The 19,393-nt window shown below is 37.6% G+C and overlaps 1 protein-coding gene across 2 annotated transcripts; it reads left to right on the top strand.

Annotated features, from left to right (window-relative positions):
* The first annotated feature begins 4,250 nt into the window (after nucleotides 1-4,250).
* Nucleotides 4,251-11,430, top strand: LOC138154964 (nicotinamide N-methyltransferase-like). Of its 2 annotated transcripts, XM_069079954.1 has the most exons (4): nucleotides 4,251-4,364; nucleotides 6,090-6,287; nucleotides 9,087-9,294; nucleotides 10,788-11,430. In XM_069079954.1, the coding sequence occupies exons 2-4, from the start codon at nucleotides 6,134-6,136 to the stop codon at nucleotides 11,248-11,250; spliced, it is 825 nt and encodes a 274-aa protein (XP_068936055.1). In that variant the 5' UTR covers nucleotides 4,251-4,364; nucleotides 6,090-6,133; the 3' UTR covers nucleotides 11,251-11,430. The 2 variants fall into 2 exon arrangements, 1 of the variants encoding a protein (XP_068936055.1); XR_011166723.1 differs by lacking the exons at nucleotides 4,251-4,364; nucleotides 6,090-6,287; nucleotides 9,087-9,294 and adding an exon at nucleotides 9,978-10,333 and having other exon boundaries at nucleotides 10,788-10,926.
* The last annotated feature ends 7,963 nt before the right edge of the window (nucleotides 11,431-19,393 follow it).

The following is a 19,393-nucleotide window of genomic DNA, read 5'->3' as shown; positions in this document are numbered from 1 at the left end:
TGCAGGCTGGCAGCTGTGACAGTGGCATGACAGATGTGTGACATAGACATGATATAGGCAGGACATGGGAGTGCAGATGCATGTAGAGGGTGACACAGGCATGATGAAGGCTGATATTTGTATGAAAATGTATGATGGAGGCATGCCAGATTGAGACAGAAATGTGACAGGGGCATTGTAGAGATGTAGCAGATGCATACATCAGGCAATGTCTGAGGCCATATTTGAATCAGCTAGGTTGCAGGCCACATGTAAATTTTATTATGTCAATTACATGGCAGTGTCATCCAAACACCATGTCAATTTCTGAACCAGTCAATTATACATCAATGTCACATAAACATCACATCAATCACACATGGATACGGAATACCACTCCGACACATGCAAACACCCTGCCCATATCATGTCACTTACACAGTAATGTCATACAAATGCCATGCCAGTCATACATCACCACAACAATCACACACGGTTACATGGCAAAATCATGCAAATTACAAACCATTGTCACACCAATATTATTCCAATTATATGACAATATTGAACATCAACCAATCAAATGCAATTATGCACCTACTCATGCCAATTACATACCTACATCATACTAAATTACAATGTCCCACAAACATTGCACCAATTATAGGTCAACATCGTGTCAATCACAGAACAACATCATGGCATCACACATAAGATCAGATCAATTGCATACTAATGTTGCAATATCACAATTATATACCAATGTCACACACTGATTATACCTATATCATATTGAACATCATTTCAATTACATACCAATATTGAATGTTTCATACCACTCACACCAATGACATGTTAATATCATACAAGTATTATACTAGAATTAAACATGTCAATTATAAACCAGTGTTACAATGATCATTCAATTACATGTCAATGTCATGCCAATTACACATTACAATATCACCACACATCAACGTCATGCCAACAACATACCAGCAACACAGAAACATGATAGCAATCACTCACGAACATCATATCAATTACATGAAAATGTCATGCAAACATTATGTCATATAGTATACCAATTACATAACAAATGTCATACAGACATTATACCAATTACACACCAATGTGACAATATTGAATATCAGCCAATATCATGCCAATTATAAACATCACTCAAATACCATGTCAATTACATGCTAATATCACACCAGCATTGAACATCACACCAACAGGACACAAATACCATGCCAAAAGTATGCCAATTACATGCCAATGTCACAAATCACCGCACCAATTACAGACCAATGACATGTCAATATCATGTAAACATCACACTATTGCCATGCAAATGCAATGTCAACATTGCACCAATATCAAACATCATGCCAATATCACACTAATTTCACAAAATGTTACACAAATATCAAGCCAATATCAGACTAATATCATGGCTATGTCACACCATGGCTCTGTCATGACAATGTCATGTCAATGTGACAATCTGCCATGGCTGCCATTCCAGTGTCATGATTTGTCATGGCTATATCATATCTCCATTGTGGCCATGTCTAGAGGGTAATGTGAGGGGAAGAATTTCAATTTCTGTTCTTTTTTTTTTTTTACTGGAAAACTTTTTGTTGTAGGTGGAGTGGGACAAGGGAAACTTAATGATGACATAGTGATCAAGCTTGTTTCTCCAAAGGGCACTTTTCCCAGGGTATTTGGGTTGCCTTAAAAGTCTTAGCGGCTTGTGTCACCGGAAGGTGGGGGATGTTTGGAATCTTCTTTTTTTGTGACTATAGATACTCTTCAACACCACCTTCTTGGACTTCAAGGCCTTGGATTGGCTTCTGTCTTGGGGCGGGGGGTGGTGGTGGTGGAGACAATGGCTTCCTTCTTCACTTTTGGCACCATCTTGGGGGAAAAAGTCAATTTCTTTTCATTTCAATGAAATAAAGGATTTTAAAGCATTCCTGATGAAAACACCAGAAATATGTAGAAACTCTGAAACACTGGAGTCAAAAGAAACTTGAATATGAGCAAACAGCCATAAGGGTGGATATGAGGATAAATGAGGATAAACTGCCTGCATTCATATATGGGAAAATTACATATGTGTCTTCTTTGGCCTAAGACCAAGTCTAAGTTTTTGGTATCTACTGATCAACCAGTCAACAGATCTGTGACAAAGATTAAGACTATGATAAGCTCAATAAAAGTCAAAAGTGGGACATGGCATGCAAAAAAGCTAAAAACATTCCATTAGTGTCATAGAGGGGCATGATCACAACCTGAAGTTCAACACACTTTCCCAGATGTAACCAATTGTGACATTCTGCAACCACCTAGAACTCCTCCTTTCCTGTGTTCAGTAAAGAGGGTCTTTCCCTTATCAGTGTCACTGGCTAGACTGAGAGGGCACAGTCTGAACCACTTTATTAACAGTTACATGTGGCACTGTTAATAAACTCATCTTGCTTGGAGAAACATGCCTCAATTTCCCTGTACCCAGAAGCAATGAGTAGCAGTTGCAGAAAAGTCAATTAGACACCCCCCACCCCGTATAAGTGTTGTGAGGCTATGGACCGACTCTCCTAAAGTGAGACTGGTTAGATCTCCCTCTCATGTTTCTAGGCTACCTCTCAGGAGTTAAGGATAAGTGTTTTGTTGATTGTGTAGACTTAAGAGAGTGATAGAAAAAATGTTAATAGTAAAGATTAAACTTAAAAGAGCATTGTGGATACATTCCCCACCCCCAAAAAGCCAGTTGTTAAATATTTGACCAGCACATCCCTGAAAAATGGTAAACATAGTCTTGCTCAGGAATTGCTATGTCCCACACCCTACAAATCCCTACTTAAAGTATTAGAAAAATGGGAAGACTTTTGTGAACTCATGGAGAGAAAGAAAACAAGAAGAAGAAAAACAAGAGTTAGATTGACTATACTTTGGAAGCAAAAGGAATTCAGGTTGAAGATAATGATCAATATGGGTTCCAGAGAACAACTGATGAAATACATGTCCTTCTAGTTATGGGGAATGGGCAGGAGGAAGAGGAACACTACATTTCAAACACTATCATATGCTGCTGTTATGTTGGTTGTGGGTTTTTCTTTGATAGGAAGGAAGATTCTATACAGGGTAACATATCAGGAAATAATCATAGTATAAGAATCAAAAGTATTAAGACTTTTTTTTTCAAAAGTATGAGTGATAAATATTTCTGTACTGATTCAAGTTGATTGTCTGTTGCCAAACAGATATTTACAGTCTTTGAAGTTTGACTGAAATGACCTGTGAGAAATACAGAATCACATCTAACTGAAAATGCAACATCAGGGGAAGACCGTCATAAAGAATCTCCATTTGGCATTTGATAATAAATATAGAACAAAGATAATACATCTGTCCTTTATAAAGTTCAGCTGAAACTCATTTTGTTAGCTACAAAACATTGACCCTTTCCCAGTAACCATCTAAAATAGATATAAGGTGTAAACTCTCCATCTGCCAGGTACTTAGTAGAATCCCATTCCAAGGCATCAAGAAGAACAAAGAAGCATACATGTTTTGTGGAGTGAGCTAAGTAAGACCTACCAATGTCTATATTCAGAACTTAAGCTGCATTCAAACCATGGCTCTTAGACAAGACAATGAGGCATGTGCCAGAGCTCCAAAAAGTCCCTTCTTTTTGTTTTGCTCTATCTGGGCTCATTTGCACACCAAATTACAGACTTAGAAGGAGGGACCTAAGTTATCTTCTAATGCTAATCATTTCATTCTGTGTATGAGGAGACTGAGACCCAGCAAGGTAGAAGGACTGTCCATGGGTCACACAGTCAGCAATGCCAGGACTGTGCCTTACTCCTAAGTCCCCAGAGTCTTATTTCACTCTTCTTGTCCCTCTCCCATATTCTCTCTAACCACAAATGCTGGTTCTGAGGTTTATTCCACAGATGCTTTAAAGGAGTTCGGAGGTATAGACAAGGGTTATACATCAAATCCTTAAAACAGGCACATTGGGATAGTTATAAAAATCACTACTTTAAAATTGACTAGGCTAGACATTTTGATCAACTTTGTTTTATACACTAATTGCCAAAGGTTTTCAGTAATAAGAACAGGATGCTAGAGAAGCTAGGTCTAAATGAAAAAAATTTTTTTAATCCATTCCACATTTTCCTTCTACCCCTGTCCACTCAATACTAAGTCCAAATTAATAATTAACCCAATTTTGGGGTTACTCTTTAAAAATACTTTCATTTCACACAAAAATACAAACAATTTGTAGACCACTACCTTTCTCTGGGCTTTTTCACTATTTAGAATCATATCTGCCTGAAGACAAAGAAGGAAGGCTAATACCAAACATCCAGGTTTGTTCTTTGCTAAGTAATTGGGCAAGTGCCTTGGTGGGAATATAGAAAAGCAAACTAAAACAAGATTTGATGATTATCTGTGGATTTGAATGATCCATGTTGCCAATCTTCCTTGGTGATTAGCTTGCATAATTAGGAGCTGACATGGCAGTTTAACAAGCATATAAACTGAAATGATATCACAGCAGCTGTGACCAAGAAAAAAAATTAAAATCTGCTCAACTTTTCTAATAAGAGCTGAAAATCAAGGCAACCTTGAAACTCATCAATCAGCAAAAATAGAAAACAAAAAAGAAAAAGAAGAGAAAATAAAATTCAATGCTGGGGATAGTGGTACATTTAAAGAGTCACACCCTGGTGTTATATCGTTGGTGAGTCACAATCTTTCTGGGCTGAAATTTCCTCATTTACAAAATAAGGAGGTTGTACTAATGGCCTCTAAGGTCCCTTTGAGTTCCAGAGCTATAACTAAAACAGGCACTTAATTTCTTTGTCAGTAGAACCAAAGATTTGTGCAGGTTTTTTGAGAGCAAACTGAGAATAAGAATCAGAATAAAAAAAGTGGTTAATATCCTTCAGTCAAGCAAAAAAAAATACAGTGAAAGTGGCAGAAAGTGGGGGAGATTTATCTGTATAAAAGTATTTATAAATGTTCATTTTTAAAAATTGTGTCGATGGCTTGTTTTTACGACTTCTTTACCTGGAGTAGTAAAAAGTTGGAAATAACCTGTAGGTCCCTAAGCTGCATGACATTGGTATGATCTTTGTGTGACACTGGTGTGACATTGCCATGGGGTTTGCGTTATATTGGTGTGACATTGGCATTATGTGCTTGGCATATCATTGGCATGGTTTTAATATTGGTATGATGCTTATATGCCATTGGCATGACATTAGACTGGCATTTTCATTATGTTTGCATGATATTGGTATGATGTTTTGTGTGTCATTAATTTTATTTTTAAATATTGGTGTGATATTGGTGCAATATTAGCATGATATTTGCATCATATTGGCATGACATTGGCATGATGTTTTTGGTGTGACATTGGCATGATGGTTTAATATTGTGTGATATTGGCATGATCTTTCTATGATTTTGGTGTGACATTGGCTAATATCTTTCAAAGAAGAAAAAAGTACAGGAAGGTGGAACTACATGGAGGAAGAAGAGAGTTTATAGTGGAAACATTTGTCACCTAGCTGTCCACATTATTATCAGGTAGAGAAATATTCCTTGTTAAGGTCAGTTAAAAAGAGGTGACCTGATATTTTTACAGTTGTTAAAGAAATTGATTTAACATAAGAAAGCAGAGTTGAAATAATCATTAAGAGATAGGCATCTACAGGTATATCTTATCCAAGCACAACAAAGTTTTAACAAATAGTTTTTATGAAAGTGAATGAGATCATCTGCTTTACTGTGCCTTTGTATGGTTTGTTATATTTTATTTCTCCTTCGCTAACTAGGTCCTTATTCCAGTTGTTTCTGTATTACCGAAGAACCACAAGTTCTGTTGGGACTCTTTAAATATTGTTACTCTTGGACAAATAACCAATAACACCATCCTAGTTACAAGTCTCTTTGAGAGAAGAGGTCCTGAGTCTCTCTTAAAACAAATTTTAACTTGTTTTAAATTGACTTCCTGTTAGAATTCACAGAAATGAGGGGCCAAAGCAACACCCACTGGGTGACTAAATCCTTGCCTTGTCCCTATATAGAGAGGAGGAGAAACAGAGGGAGGACAGTGCCAAGGTAAGACACAATGGAATCCAACTTCTCTACAAAAGATGCCTACCTGAATCACTTCAGTCCTCGAACTTACCTGCAAACTTACTATACTTTTGGACCCAGTGCTTCTAAAGAAAACCAGATTCTGATGCATGTCCTGAGGAAACTGTCAGAGACGTTCTCTTTGGGTAAGTTTGTCAGGGTTTGTCCTGTGGCCCCAAGAATTCTAGCCACCGGGGAATAGCTAGTCGACATGATCAAGTCAGGAAAATGAGTATTTATTAAGTGTTTACTATGTACCAGATACTATGTCATGTATTAGAAATAAAAACACAAGGCCACTACATAGACTGAGTCACAGTGCAAAAACCTGTCTCTCAATCCATGTAAATGTGACCAGGGAAATATTTTTCCCCTGCATTTTCCATAGCCAGTATCTTTATTCAGAAAGTTTTGAGTAAAATTTTTAAAAATACATGAAGAATTTTCTTATGAATAATTTGTTTAGTATTAGTATAAATGTCAACTAAATATGTATTTATTCTTCCGTAGAAAAGCACAGTGAGAAGACACAAATGTCGGCATCCTCAAGAATTTTTTATCAGGAGCAAAAAAAGCTCCCTAATAAAACTAACTATGAGCATTTTTCAGGCTCATTTTGTGGACTAAATCAAGATTGCGCTAGTCCAGGTATATCCAGTGAGCTTCCACCATCTTATACACATGAGATGCCCACTCACCTCAGTGCCAAAGCTATGAAAAAATAGGACATTACAGGATTTTGGCCCACTATCTCAGCTCACACTCAGTGAAAAGATTAAGGCAGATGTGTATCACTACAGCTTAGTCATATTTTTTCTTTTGATTTTAGTTGTTTCTATTTTCTTTGAAGACTTCCTTTTAGTTATTTTCTTAATTTCTTCTTTGTCAAAGAAACGTTTCAAGTTCCTCATTTCAGGGTTTCCTTCCAGACATTTTCAATATAATTGGCTTACTGCAGTATGGGCATTCACCAAAGCTGATGTTAAAAGTTCACAGACCTCTCAACATCTTATAGAAGCAGGTCTGAAGGAAGGACTGTCCATACTGGGAATTATCACATACTCAAACTGGAATGGCACCTTACAGGTGATAAGCACAACAAATTCTACATTTGTAAATGCATTCTACATTTCTACATCATGAAATCAGATTTTTCCAGGACAGCGCACACTGGAGATTCAACTTCCAAACTTCAAATTTTGTAACTTGGCAGTATTCCAGATCCCGCATATGTATATTGTTGCTCAGCTTAATTCCCAGGGCTTTTGTCACATAATTAGCACCAAGAAAGAAACATTCAGGAAGCATTGTAGGATGTCTGGGATCTACTGTATTTATTGAAAATTTTAATTCCAGGCATTAGCCCAGACTGACTTGCTCTGTGACCTAGAGAAAGTCAGTTGACCTCTCTGAGTCTCTCTTATGGAATGAGGATGTCAATATCTGTGCCCCTTTCCAAGGGACCTTTTGGGTATTCCTTAGATTAATGTCCCCAAATCTGTAAAGTCCATAGAGGAATTATATGATCTTAAGAGTCTATTGTTTTGTCTTCCCCAAATGTAATTCTCTGGCATCTTTCTTACCTCTTCTTAGTATTCTAGGTGGATTAAGGGTTTGCGTGCAATTTTTCTCCCACTAACAAGAACCCCCAAATCTCTCAGAAATATGTTTGTGTTAGAGCTGAGAGATGGGAGGTGAGCCTGGGCTTAGAGTCTGACTCTTTTGATTACTACCTAGAAGCAAACTTGGCTAAATTGTTTATTTTCTCTGAGTCTCAGTTTCCTTCATGATAGCTAAAGTCTTTACTTAATCCTAATTCCATAGATATTTTATCATAGATGCAGTTTCAGTGATAGGAAAGGTTTCCTTTTGTCTGCTATAGAGAATTTGAAGTCAAATGATATTGCTGCCAAATAGAAGTTCAATTCTGCATCCAGATATTCACAATAATTTTCATAGTTTTTGTGGTTCAGTCATTCAGCTGCATCCGACTCTTGGTGACCCATGGATCATAGCATGCTAATGCTGTCTGTGTGATTTTCCTGGCAAAGATACTGGACTGGTTTGCTATTTCCTTCTCCAGTGGATTAAGGCAAACAGCCATTAAGTGACTTGCCCAGGGTCACACTGCTAGTGTCTGAGGCCAGATTTGAACTCCTTAAACTCTGGTCTTCCTGACTCCAGGTCTAGCACTCTATCCACCAAGTCTTCTAGTTACCTTATTATTTTTTTAATAGTAATAGGAGGTTGTTGGTATATGCAAAAGCCATCCGCAATAATAGATAACATTTACAGAGTGATTTAAGGTTTGTGAAATACTTCACATAAATTGCCTTTTTGGGTCCTCACAACAACAATATGACACAGGTGCTGTCATTATCCCTATTTTATAGATAAGGAAACTGTCAAATATGTGTGTGTGTGTGTGCATGTATGCTATTTTTAGGAACCATATATCTGAGCTACCTACTGAAAATACATCTTTTTGAATTGGAGCTTTTTAATCGTGTGTTTTCTAAATGAATTTGAAGCAAAAGTACAATTGAAGGTCAGATGGCAGATAGTGAACAGCAGAGCCAGGGGTGGAAAGTAGTTTCTTGGACTCCCCATTCAGTGCTCTTTTTTTACCCATCTAACACACTTACTGCTGTCTGGGACCAAGTTTTATTACATGTAAAATAAGAAAGAGAAGATTCGTTCTGAGAAACTCACAGGACTTTTGTAAGGCCAGAGAATTTTAAAAAATGTATCTAAAAATGAGTCATAAACAGTATAAGCTTATAGATATTCCTCTATGTATAAAAATGGATATATAAACATTTGACACAATCACAATGAAGTTGGCCCTTGGTTCAGAAATTCATGTGATGAAGGAGGTTCCGATAGCCTTTATTCCTCATATGGCCATGATGGACCACCCATTTTTGCCCTCTTCTCCGAGACAGGAAGGGTGAAAGGAGATCTCCTGATTGACATTGGCACTGGCCCCACCATCCACCAGCTCCTCTCTGTGTGTGAGTCCTTTAAAGAGATTGTGGCCACTGACTACACTGACCAGAACCGGAAGGAGGTCATCCAGTGGCTGAAGAAGGAGCCAGGAGCATTTGACTGGTCTCCTGTGGTGAAATATGTGTGTGAGCTTGAAGGAGACAGGTAGGTATTTCTCTGCTTACTTATGAGATCTCTGGGGTCCCTTGGGGTTCACATATCAACCTAAAGCAAAAATTATCCTTGGTGATCCAAGTGGAGTGGAACAAAAGAGTATCAGTTAGAGAGAGAGAGAGAGACAGAGAGAGAGACAGAGAGAGAGAGACAGAGAGAGACAGAGAGAGAGACAGAGAGAGACAGAGAGACAGAGAGACAGAGAGAGACAGAGACAAAGACAGAGAGAGAGACAGAGACAGAGAGACAGAGAGAGACAGAGAATCAGAGATAGAGAGACAGAAACAGAGGAATGGAGAAAGTCACAGGTTGGGCATCGTGGGGAGACATACAGAGAGACAAGGAGACAGAGAGAGTTAGAGATATTAGAGATAGATATCTCTAATAGAGACTCCGATAGAGTCAGAGAAAGGTAAAGAACCAGAGGCCTAGAAAAGGAGTCACACAGAGAGACAAGTAGAAAGAGGGAAAGATAAAAGGGGGACATGGCCATGGCCAGAGAAAAAGAGATCTGAAACCCCTTCAGGGTATGTATGGAATATGCCTGAGTGCAGAGCTGGGGAAAACTGCTTAGTGTGGGAGGGAGAAGGGGACAGGAGATAGAAGGACCCAGGCCAGTTCTATGGAAGAATTCCAACCCAAACTCAGAACTTTTCCCATGTTAGTATTTCCTCTCTGGGGTTAGATGCCATTGTTAACCACCTGAGTATACAGCTAGAACGTGACTGATGCTGAATGTCCCAGCAGCGGGGTGGACAGTATCCTTATTGCCCATGCTAACACAAGTTAGTAAGCCTTCACTGGAGGATTCTCTTCAGAGCAGATGACAAGTGAAAAGGGCAGGAACTTCCCTGGCTCTCTGTCAAGAACATTGAGGAGACTATGCCCATCCCACTTATAGTTCAATGTAAGCTGCTTACAGTGGTTCTAGAGAGCAGGAAAGCTAGCTAACTGAGAGCAAAAGAAGAGAGAGAACCTAAGGTACAGGAAAAAAATGAATGAATGAGAGAGAGAAAATTGCCTTTTATTAGTAAGTGTATTTCTTAGCATGCTTAATTTCTATCCGTGTTAACCTTCCTGGTTAAATTGTAAAGAAAATAAATATGTAATTCCAGAAATTTGCAGTTTTGAAAAAATATGCAGGTTTAAACATTTTTTTAATTTTTGAAAATAATATTTTTTGTGGCAAGCTGGGAAATATCCAGAATAACTGCTATTACCATGTATTCTATTCCAACTGACATACTCATATACAATACAACTAACTAGTGGAGATCTCCCACTCTGGCCCATTACAAGTGTACTCTACAATCCTGGGTGTGCTCTCACTTCTTCTTTCTGCTTTTCAATGGGAGGACTCCCAAATATTCAAGAATTTGGATCTACACTGTTAATTAGGTCTGAGATAAAGAAAACACCCTAGTGATCAAGGTACCAATAGTTGCCTCTGCCCATTGTTATAGTTAATATTTTGTCTGTTTCAGAGAGAAGTGGCCTGAGAAGGAGGAAAAATTAAGAGAGAGGGTAAAGCAAGTCCTGAAGTGTGACGTGACCCAAAGTCAGCCGCTGGGCCCTGTTTCCCTTCCTCAGGCTGACTGCCTACTCACCACATACTGCCTGGAAGCTGCCTGTGAAGACCTTTCCACCTACCAGCAGGCCCTGAAGAACCTCAACAGCCTCCTGAAACCCGGAGGATTCTTGGTGCTTTTGTCTGTCCTCAAAAGCAAGTTCTACATGATTGGAGATGAGAGGTTCTCCTGTCTCTCCCTTACTCAGGAGGAAATTGAGGCTGCCTTGAAGAAAGCTGGTTTCGTGAGTGAACAGTCTGAAATCATTCCTCTTCATTATTCCAAGGCCTACACGGATAATGAAGGGATTCTCTACTTGGTGGGGAGGAAACCAAATACATCAATGGGCATTCAAGGTCAATCACACTCTTCTTTCTAACCAAAGCTAAATTTGTCAAACTTCCCTTTCTCTATAGCTGTTAGTAAAAACTTTTCTATCCTCTTCCCAAATGGTGTGGTGTGAGGTATTGGCTGTCCTGGGGGTAATGGGGCCTGGATAAATTGTCTGAATGGCATACCGTGATCACTCAGTTTCTATTAAAGTAATACACTTGCTTCACCTAGCTGACTCCAGTCCTTGGTTCTCACTGCTGCTTCTGCCAAAAAGATTGAACAGAAAGGTGGCTCAGTGGCTGAGGGCCATAATATATGTCTTGGGATAGGAAAAGAAGAATCTCAGGTAGAGTGAGTCTCCTCACCAGGAGTTCTGTATAACAATGAATGATAGTTCAGACCGAGAAAAGAAAGAAAACCAGTGTCAGACACTGTGGTAGGCTGTGGAGATACAGAAAACACACTTCCCAGGTTCTCAGTCTACTCATCTATCATAACTTACTCTCTCAAAGTAGTGCAGCAAAGTGAGAAATGGGATGTGTGAGCTGAGCTCTGTCTTTACTCACCTACCATAACTTTACTCTGCCTCACCTACACTTAGAAATGATCATATCTTTGACCTTACCATCGCCCACTAATGTCTTATGCCACGTCTCCACCATTTGGCATACCGCTTCTTTTAGTAATCTTTGCACTTGTGAAAGCTTTGAAAGTGGGACTAAGCAAGGCATGGGACAGATGGTTCATTGGCCTTGATATAAACCCATAACATTGGCTCTGGTTGTGGTTTAAGGACTCCTATGAGAGAGTATCTTGAAGAAGGAATAGGGATAACTTGAATTCCTACCTGAGGGAAGACATAAAACCACAGGCTTCTTGCTAATGAATGACCTGGCTCCTTCCCCTCGCAGCAGGCACCTTTCTGGTCATTGTCCATCAGAAGAGAAATTGGAGCCTAAGCAAACACATGAATCCTAATATTTGTTTTTCTTTTTTGAAAATCAAGCCATTTACCAGGCTAACCCACAAGGAAACAGTGATTGGGAATGTTTTAGGGAGGAAATAACAAAACGTTTTAACCTTGACCATTGAAGACTTTGTTTTGTTTTTGCCATTTCCATAATGGAGGTAGTAGGGAAGGAGTCACTAAAGGTCACAGTATAAAAGACCAGGATTCAGGACGTGTCTCTACCACTTACTGAGTATATCATCCTTTAAATACGTCATTTAAACTCTCAAGTGACTTTCTAAGTCTTAGAGTTACGGACCTTTGGTGTGAGCTGTGAGAGCATAAATTCTTCGTATATTCACCTTTCTCTCTTCTGGAGAAGTGTCATAGACTCACCCTAAGGAAGTACTAAAATGCATGAAGAGGGTTCAGGGTGGCATGACCAACTAGATGGAAGAAGCGACATTTTTTCCCATCCTCAAAACATCTCAAGTCACTTCAAAATAGGATTTACATACAAGACATCAAAAGATTTCACTTGTCTCCTCAGCCTAAGTCGACACCAAGAACCTTAATAATGTGATGAACATCTGAGAAGGCTAATCCCTTATCCCTAATGTGTTTACTCAGCCCCATCTCCCCCTCAGCCCACCATGTTTCTGTAGCAGGGCTGTACAAGGCCACCCATGGGCTTTTAACAGAACTCAATTCTACCTTCCCTTCCTCCTCAGGACTTGTATCTATCACATAGTCCTGAGGAAAAACAAAAGGAGAAGCTTATTTAAGTTGGTACTATATTGAGAGAATAACGTGGGCTGCAATGGAGCTCAGCCAGAGAACTAAGAACAGAGGGAATTGAGGTAGGAGGGGTGTGTGTGTGTGTGTGTGTGTGTGTGTGTGATGTGTGGTGCATGTGGGTATTGTGTGTGCATGTGTGTGTGTGATTCCACTAAACCTGAGTAAAAAACCCAGCTTGACTCTTATAATATTGATAACATAGGACAAGTTGTTCTTCTGGCTCTGCTTGACTCACTCTGCATCAGTTCAGCAGCCTTAAAACTCATCTTACCACTACCTTCTGCCTCTCTAATTAGAGAGTGGGGCCAGGAACCTCAAATCTCCATTTAAATCCAGAGCTCAGCTTACACATCCCATTTCTCACCTTACTGTACTACTTCGGGATTTTTCTGATTGACTTCTCTACCATGCCTCTGAGTTAGGTACCCTCCCATCCCCCTTTCCCCACCTATTGCTTTTCAGCTTACTTTTGTGTGTTATCTTCTTTTACTAGTGGTGGTTGTCTTTTTTTTTTTTGTATCCCTAGAGCTTAATATAGTTCCTGGAATCTAGTAGGCACTTAATAAATGTTTATGTATTGCTTGATTGATAGAAGCTTTCCCAATAAATACAGGAATAAAGCAAGGATGTCCATGCTTCCCACTGTTATTTGATACAGTTCTGGAAATAGTAATAGCAATAAGAGAAAAAAAAGAAATTAAATGATAAAAGATAAGCAAACAGGAGATAGAACTATCCATATTTGCTGATGACATTATGCTTTACTTAGAAAATCCTAAGGAATTGCGAAGATACTAAATGAAACAATTAATATTGTCAGCAAAATTTCAGGCTACAAAATAAACCTTGAAAATTCAATAGCAGTTGTGCATAACAATAATGAAGTCTACAAGGAAATATTAGAAAGGTAAACTCCCTTCCAAATAACTACAAAATGCATAAACTATTTGGGAATCATTCTATCAAAGCAGATACAATATTTGTATAAAATCAATTTCAAAGTGCTCCTTAAAGAAATAAAGAATAACTTAAATAGTTGGAGGAATATTTAGTGCTCAATGCTGGACCATAACAGTATATTTAAAATGACAATACTACCAAAGTTAATTTACAGTTTTATTGCTATGCCAATCAAATAATCAAAGGGATACTTTATAGAACTTGATAAAATAATAACATCTATTTCAAGAAACAAAAACTGTAGACTACAAAGGGAAATATTAGAAAAGTAGGGATGAAGAAAGAATAGCACTTCTAAACCTCAAACTGTATTATAAAGTAGCTGTCATCAAAACCGTTTTGTATTTGTTAAAAAAAAAGAAATAAAGAAGTAAATCAAAGTAATGGACTAGAAGAGGGGGAATCAGAAATGCTAGAATTCACTAACAGTGTTTTTGGAGCAGAAGACATTGATTACTTAGAAAAGAACTCCTTATATAATAAAAATTGCTGCAAAAACTGCAAAACAGTCTGACAAAAATTAGGCTCAGACCAACGCCTTATGCCATATTCCACAATAAATTTTAAATGCATATGTTGTCCTAATATTAATGATAATTCTATAGACTGCAACTTTGCTGATGTTATTAATTATCTCATTGAATATCTTTGCTGATTCCTTAGGATTTTCCTCACTATTTGGCTTCTGGAAAATACATGCATGGGCTACAACCCTCCAGATGCTGGTGACTATCTTTTCTGACCTTTCAAAGATCACAAGATCATAGACATTTCAAGTCTCTTTCACTTAAAACAGGGAAGAATAAATGAAAAGAGGCAAAGAATAAACATTTGTACTCATGGGCTATATGTTGGCTTTTGATAGGATAGAGAGGACCCTTAAATCATTGTCTTCTGGAGGAAAACACAAACAAAAACAGACTAAAGGACTGACCCAGGATGACTAATGAGTTTTGAATGCACCACAATTCTGCCTATGCATCTGCCTCTTAATCACATAGTTAACAGACTTGAACCAATTAAAGAATGTCTGTGAATGTTTTAACTCAGTAAGTAAAGTCTTCTGTTATATGGCATCATGCCTTTCTAGGAGCAGGTTGCCCAGTCTCTTCCATATGACAGATTGATCAACCTACCCTGCCATATTCATTTTTGAACTTAGCTGTCAAGTGTGCTCTTTAGATTTATCCTAACATTTAATTGATGAACTTCATGCATAAATGGCCACTAATATCAGAGCAGACTTTGGGACATCTTTCTCCAAAGGATAGTCTTTTATCCTTACCCATTAACTTTTCTTTAAGTAATTTCTAGCTACATATCATAATGAGCAATTCCAAAACAGGCAGTTATATTCTTTGGCCTCCTCAAACTGAAATAGAAACTACATTGAGCTGCCTGGCTTTCCTGAGCCCTGAGACTCTGTTTGGCATTAAGTAGGAGACAGACAGGCACTAGAAGCATGGGGTGATTAAAATAGTCCTTTGTGTTTGTCTCAGCTTTTCTCTGATGTGTCCTTCCCACCTGTTGATCTTCTCAAAGAAAGAATTTAACTTAAAATTTTTGCATCCAGAACAAGCAGCATATATTATACCCTTGATTTATTTTGGGAGCTGGAGGGAAGAAGTAGAGATACTGAGATGTCAAGGGACCAATGCTAGGGAGGCCACAGGGGAAAGGAGGCATAAAATGAAATTAGTCCAGGACAGAACTCCTCTGGGATACGTGACAGCAGGAGGACTAAGTGTACCATATGGTACCTTCCTATTTTAGCTATGTATTCATGCCAACTAAGCATGTACCTTGGTTGAGATACTGAAGAACTACAAATGTTGTCAGAGCTCTTTAAATGTTGATGCCGTAAGACAAAGGCTTGATTGCTTTGCCTTAGTTACAGTTATGTTTAAGAAAACAGCTCCAGAGATGCTCTAAGTTCAAATGAATGTAGGCTGGTTTTAAATGCTTTCTCTCAGGATACTAACACACCATTCTTATACACAACCTTATTCTTTTTTTTGCCTTTTGGAGGGCAATTGGGGTTAAGTAACTTGCCCAAGGTTACATGGTTAGTTTGTGTGTGTGTGTGTGTGTGTGTGTGTGTGTGTGTGTGGGTATTAAGTGTCTGAGGCCAGAACTGAACTTGGGTCCTCCTGACTCCAGGGCTGGCACTTTCCTCACTGAGCCACCTAGCTGCCCAACAACCTTATTCTTTTAAGTCTCCAGTGAAGAGATAAGACAGAGAACTGAGAGATTTCTTACAAGCAAAGCAAATATATCACTGTAACATGTTATTTTAGTATTAATACCACTTTCTCTACAGAAGTAAAGGCCCTATTAGAGATTAATAAATGCCCTGAAATGCATTCCACATCTTAAATCATAGCTTTCTTTTTTTTCCCAGAAATGGAAAACAAACCTCTCCAAATAGCATTGGCCATGTAACCTGAATCTCCCTGTGTCAGTGCATTCTAGAAAATGTATTTGGACCCATAGGCATTGTTCTTGAGATCAGTAGTCTCTGACCTTCTGTGGCTGTACATTTCTTTCATAGCATGTAGGGTTCTTGTGAGTATAAAATGAGATAATATTTGTACAGAGCTTTGCAACTTAAAGTACTACCTAAATGCTATTATTTTTAAAATTTTGTATGTGAAATAAAAATATATATTTATAAATTACATATATGTGTACATTTACATATTTACAAACTTCGTGTTACTGCAGTACCAATTGTATATGTTATAAGATTCACACAAAAGTAATGACTTTAAAAGGATAACATAAAGACGAAATAATTTTATTTTAAATAAATCACACACACAAAATAAATAAATCACCTTTTTTTGGCTGTCAATTGAGTCTAAAACCTCCTTAAACTTTCTGCAATACTTTCTGAAATCCTGTGCTTCCCTCTTGGCCCATACAAGAGATTCTAAAAAGTGTCAAGTTATCCCTATTTGGATGAAAAAAAGAAACCCTAGTTCTACTTCTTGCTGTTAGGGAATCAAAATTAATTGCATTTAGACTTTTTTCTACTTTTGGGAGTAACTTTATGTGCTTTTGATTGTCTTTTAATTGAGTTTCAAGTTTTCAATGTAAACTATCTCTCATTTCTTTTAATTCTTCCTCTTTTCTTTTTGTCTCTGATCACCCCAACTGAGCCTTAAAAATCACAGAGTTGTACTTCTCTTTACATAATGCTTCAATATTCCACTTTCTTTCTAATACTTTTAATTTTTTAATCCTTTATCTCTCTGCTTCTAAATCTTGTCCCAAACTATCTTCAGAACTAATTTCCTTTTACTTCATTGAATCTCTTTTTCAAAATAGCAAAATGCCCTTATTCATCTCAAATTCATTACAAAACTTTGCTCTTTTCTGATTAGAACTGAAATTTCAAGGTTTACGGACTGTTTCTCATTTTGTCCAATCTAGTTTCCTACTTAAGAATTTGCAAATGTATAGTTTATTTTAATTTATTTTAAGTGATTTAGCTTCTAATTTACCTAGGCAATTACATTCTGATAAATCATTCACTGAAGCCCATGTCAAGATGAAATTTTGCTTATTCCTAAATTACTATTATTATTGTTTTTATTTAAACAACCCCCTTTTTTTCCAAACTGGAGAGAAGAGTTAAGAAAACAATACCTATGCTAGGTGGTCTTAAGTACCAGATAAATTTCAAACTCAAAAAAAAAAAAAAACCAAACCTTTTTTATCCATCCATTTTTGGAGTTACTGGGCACAGAAATTTTTTCCCCAATTTTTTTTAACATTTTAACTTAAAGTTTTGGGTTCCACATTCTATCGCTCCCTCCTTTCCTCCCTCACTTCCCCCCTCCCCGAGAGGGGATAGTATTTTTCATCATTAGTCCTTTGGGATTGTCTTGGATCATTGTATTGTTGAGAGTAGCTAAGTCATTCGCAATTCTCCATCAAACAATATTTCTGTTACTGTGTACAACATTCTCCTGATTCTCTTCACTTCACTAGAAATCAGTTAATGTCAGTCTTTCCAGGTTTTTCTGAAATCATCCTTCTTGTCATTTCTTATAGCACAAGAACATTCATTACAATCATATACCACAGCTTTTTAGCCATTCTCCAACTGATGACAGCACTTTGATTTCTAATTCTTAGCCACCATAAAAAGAACTGCTATAAATATTTTTATACAAATAGGTCCTTTTCACTTTTTGGGATGTCTTCAGGATATAGTACTAGCAGTGGTATTGCTGAATCAAAGGGTATGTACAGTTTTATAGCCCTTTTGGCATAGTTCAAAATTGCTCTCCAGAACTGCTGGATTAGTTCACAACTCCACCAACAATGCATTGTGTCCCAGTTTTCCCACATCCCCTCCAATATCCGACATTTTCCTTTTTTGTCATATTAGCCCATCTGATAGTTATGAGGTGGTACCTCAGAATTGTTTTAATTTGCATTTCTCTGATCAATAGTCAATTTAGAACATTTTTATATGACTATAGATATCTTTTAAATTTTATATAATCAGAATTACCCATTTTATATTTTGTAATGCTTCCTATATCTTCTTTAGTCCTAAATTCTTCCCTCATACATAAATCTAACAGATAAACGATTCCATGCTCTTTTAATCTGCTTATGGTATCACTCTTTAGGTATAAATCATGTCCTCCTTTTGACCTTATCTTGGCATATGGTATGAGATATTGGTCTATACCTAGTTTCTGCCATACTGTTTTCCAGTTTTACAAGAATTTTTTGTCAAATAGTGAATTTTTGTTCCAAAATCTTGGATCTTGGGGTTAATTATATACTAGATTACTGAGGTCATTTACTATAATGTAATTTGTATCTAATCTATGCCATTGATCCACCACTCTATTTCTTGGTCAATACCAAATTGTTCTGATAATTACCACTTTCTAATATAATTTGAGATTTGGTATGACTAGACTACCTTCTTTCGCATTTTTTTCATCGATTCCCTTGATATCATTGAGCTTTTGTACTTGGTATAGGGCTTTTAAACTGGCTTTAGTTCTGTTTAAGCATTGAGCTTTCTCAAGTGGTAAAATCACTTTCCTCCCTTAATGTCAAGTCAATAAAATTTTTCCCTCTCAAGGGAAGAGAGAGAGTAAGAAAGGGATCTTACGTGTGTATGCAAAGTCTATACTTTTTTTTTGGAGGGGGAAGGCAGGGCAATTGGGGTTAAGTGATTTGCCCAACGTCACACAACGTCAAGAGTCGGAGACCACATCTGAACTCAGGTCCTCTTGACTCCAGGGCCAGTGCTCTATTCACTGCACCACCTAGCCGCTCCAAAAGTCTATACTTTCAACAATTCTAGCGAGCTACAACTCCATAAGATAATTTGCATATATACAAATGTTCAAACCAAAGTCCCATCATTATTTTGAGATTCATACTAAATAGATTACAATTCAATCATAAATTAGTCTCTCCTTAGTTCTAATGCCATAAATTTCTCAAA

Source organism: Petaurus breviceps, unplaced genomic scaffold (genome assembly GCF_028583685.1).
Source record: "Petaurus breviceps papuanus isolate PSGF00001 unplaced genomic scaffold, PetGlider_PUasm1.0 91133, whole genome shotgun sequence".
Taxonomy (NCBI): Eukaryota; Metazoa; Chordata; class Mammalia; order Diprotodontia; family Petauridae; genus Petaurus; species Petaurus breviceps.
The sequence above is the reverse complement of the archived record's forward strand: the minus strand, read 5'-3'. Positions and strand labels throughout refer to the sequence as shown.

Coding starts and splice junctions, on each gene's coding strand:
- LOC138154964 (XM_069079954.1), top strand. CDS start 6,134: ATGGAATCCAACTTCTCTACAAAAGATGCCTACCTGAATCACTTCAGT. Junction 6,288..9,086: donor GTCAGAGACGTTCTCTTTGG/GTAAGTTTGTCA, acceptor TCTCCGAGACAG/GAAGGGTGAAAGGAGATCTC. Junction 9,295..10,787: donor TGTGAGCTTGAAGGAGACAG/GTAGGTATTTCT, acceptor TGTCTGTTTCAG/AGAGAAGTGGCCTGAGAAGG.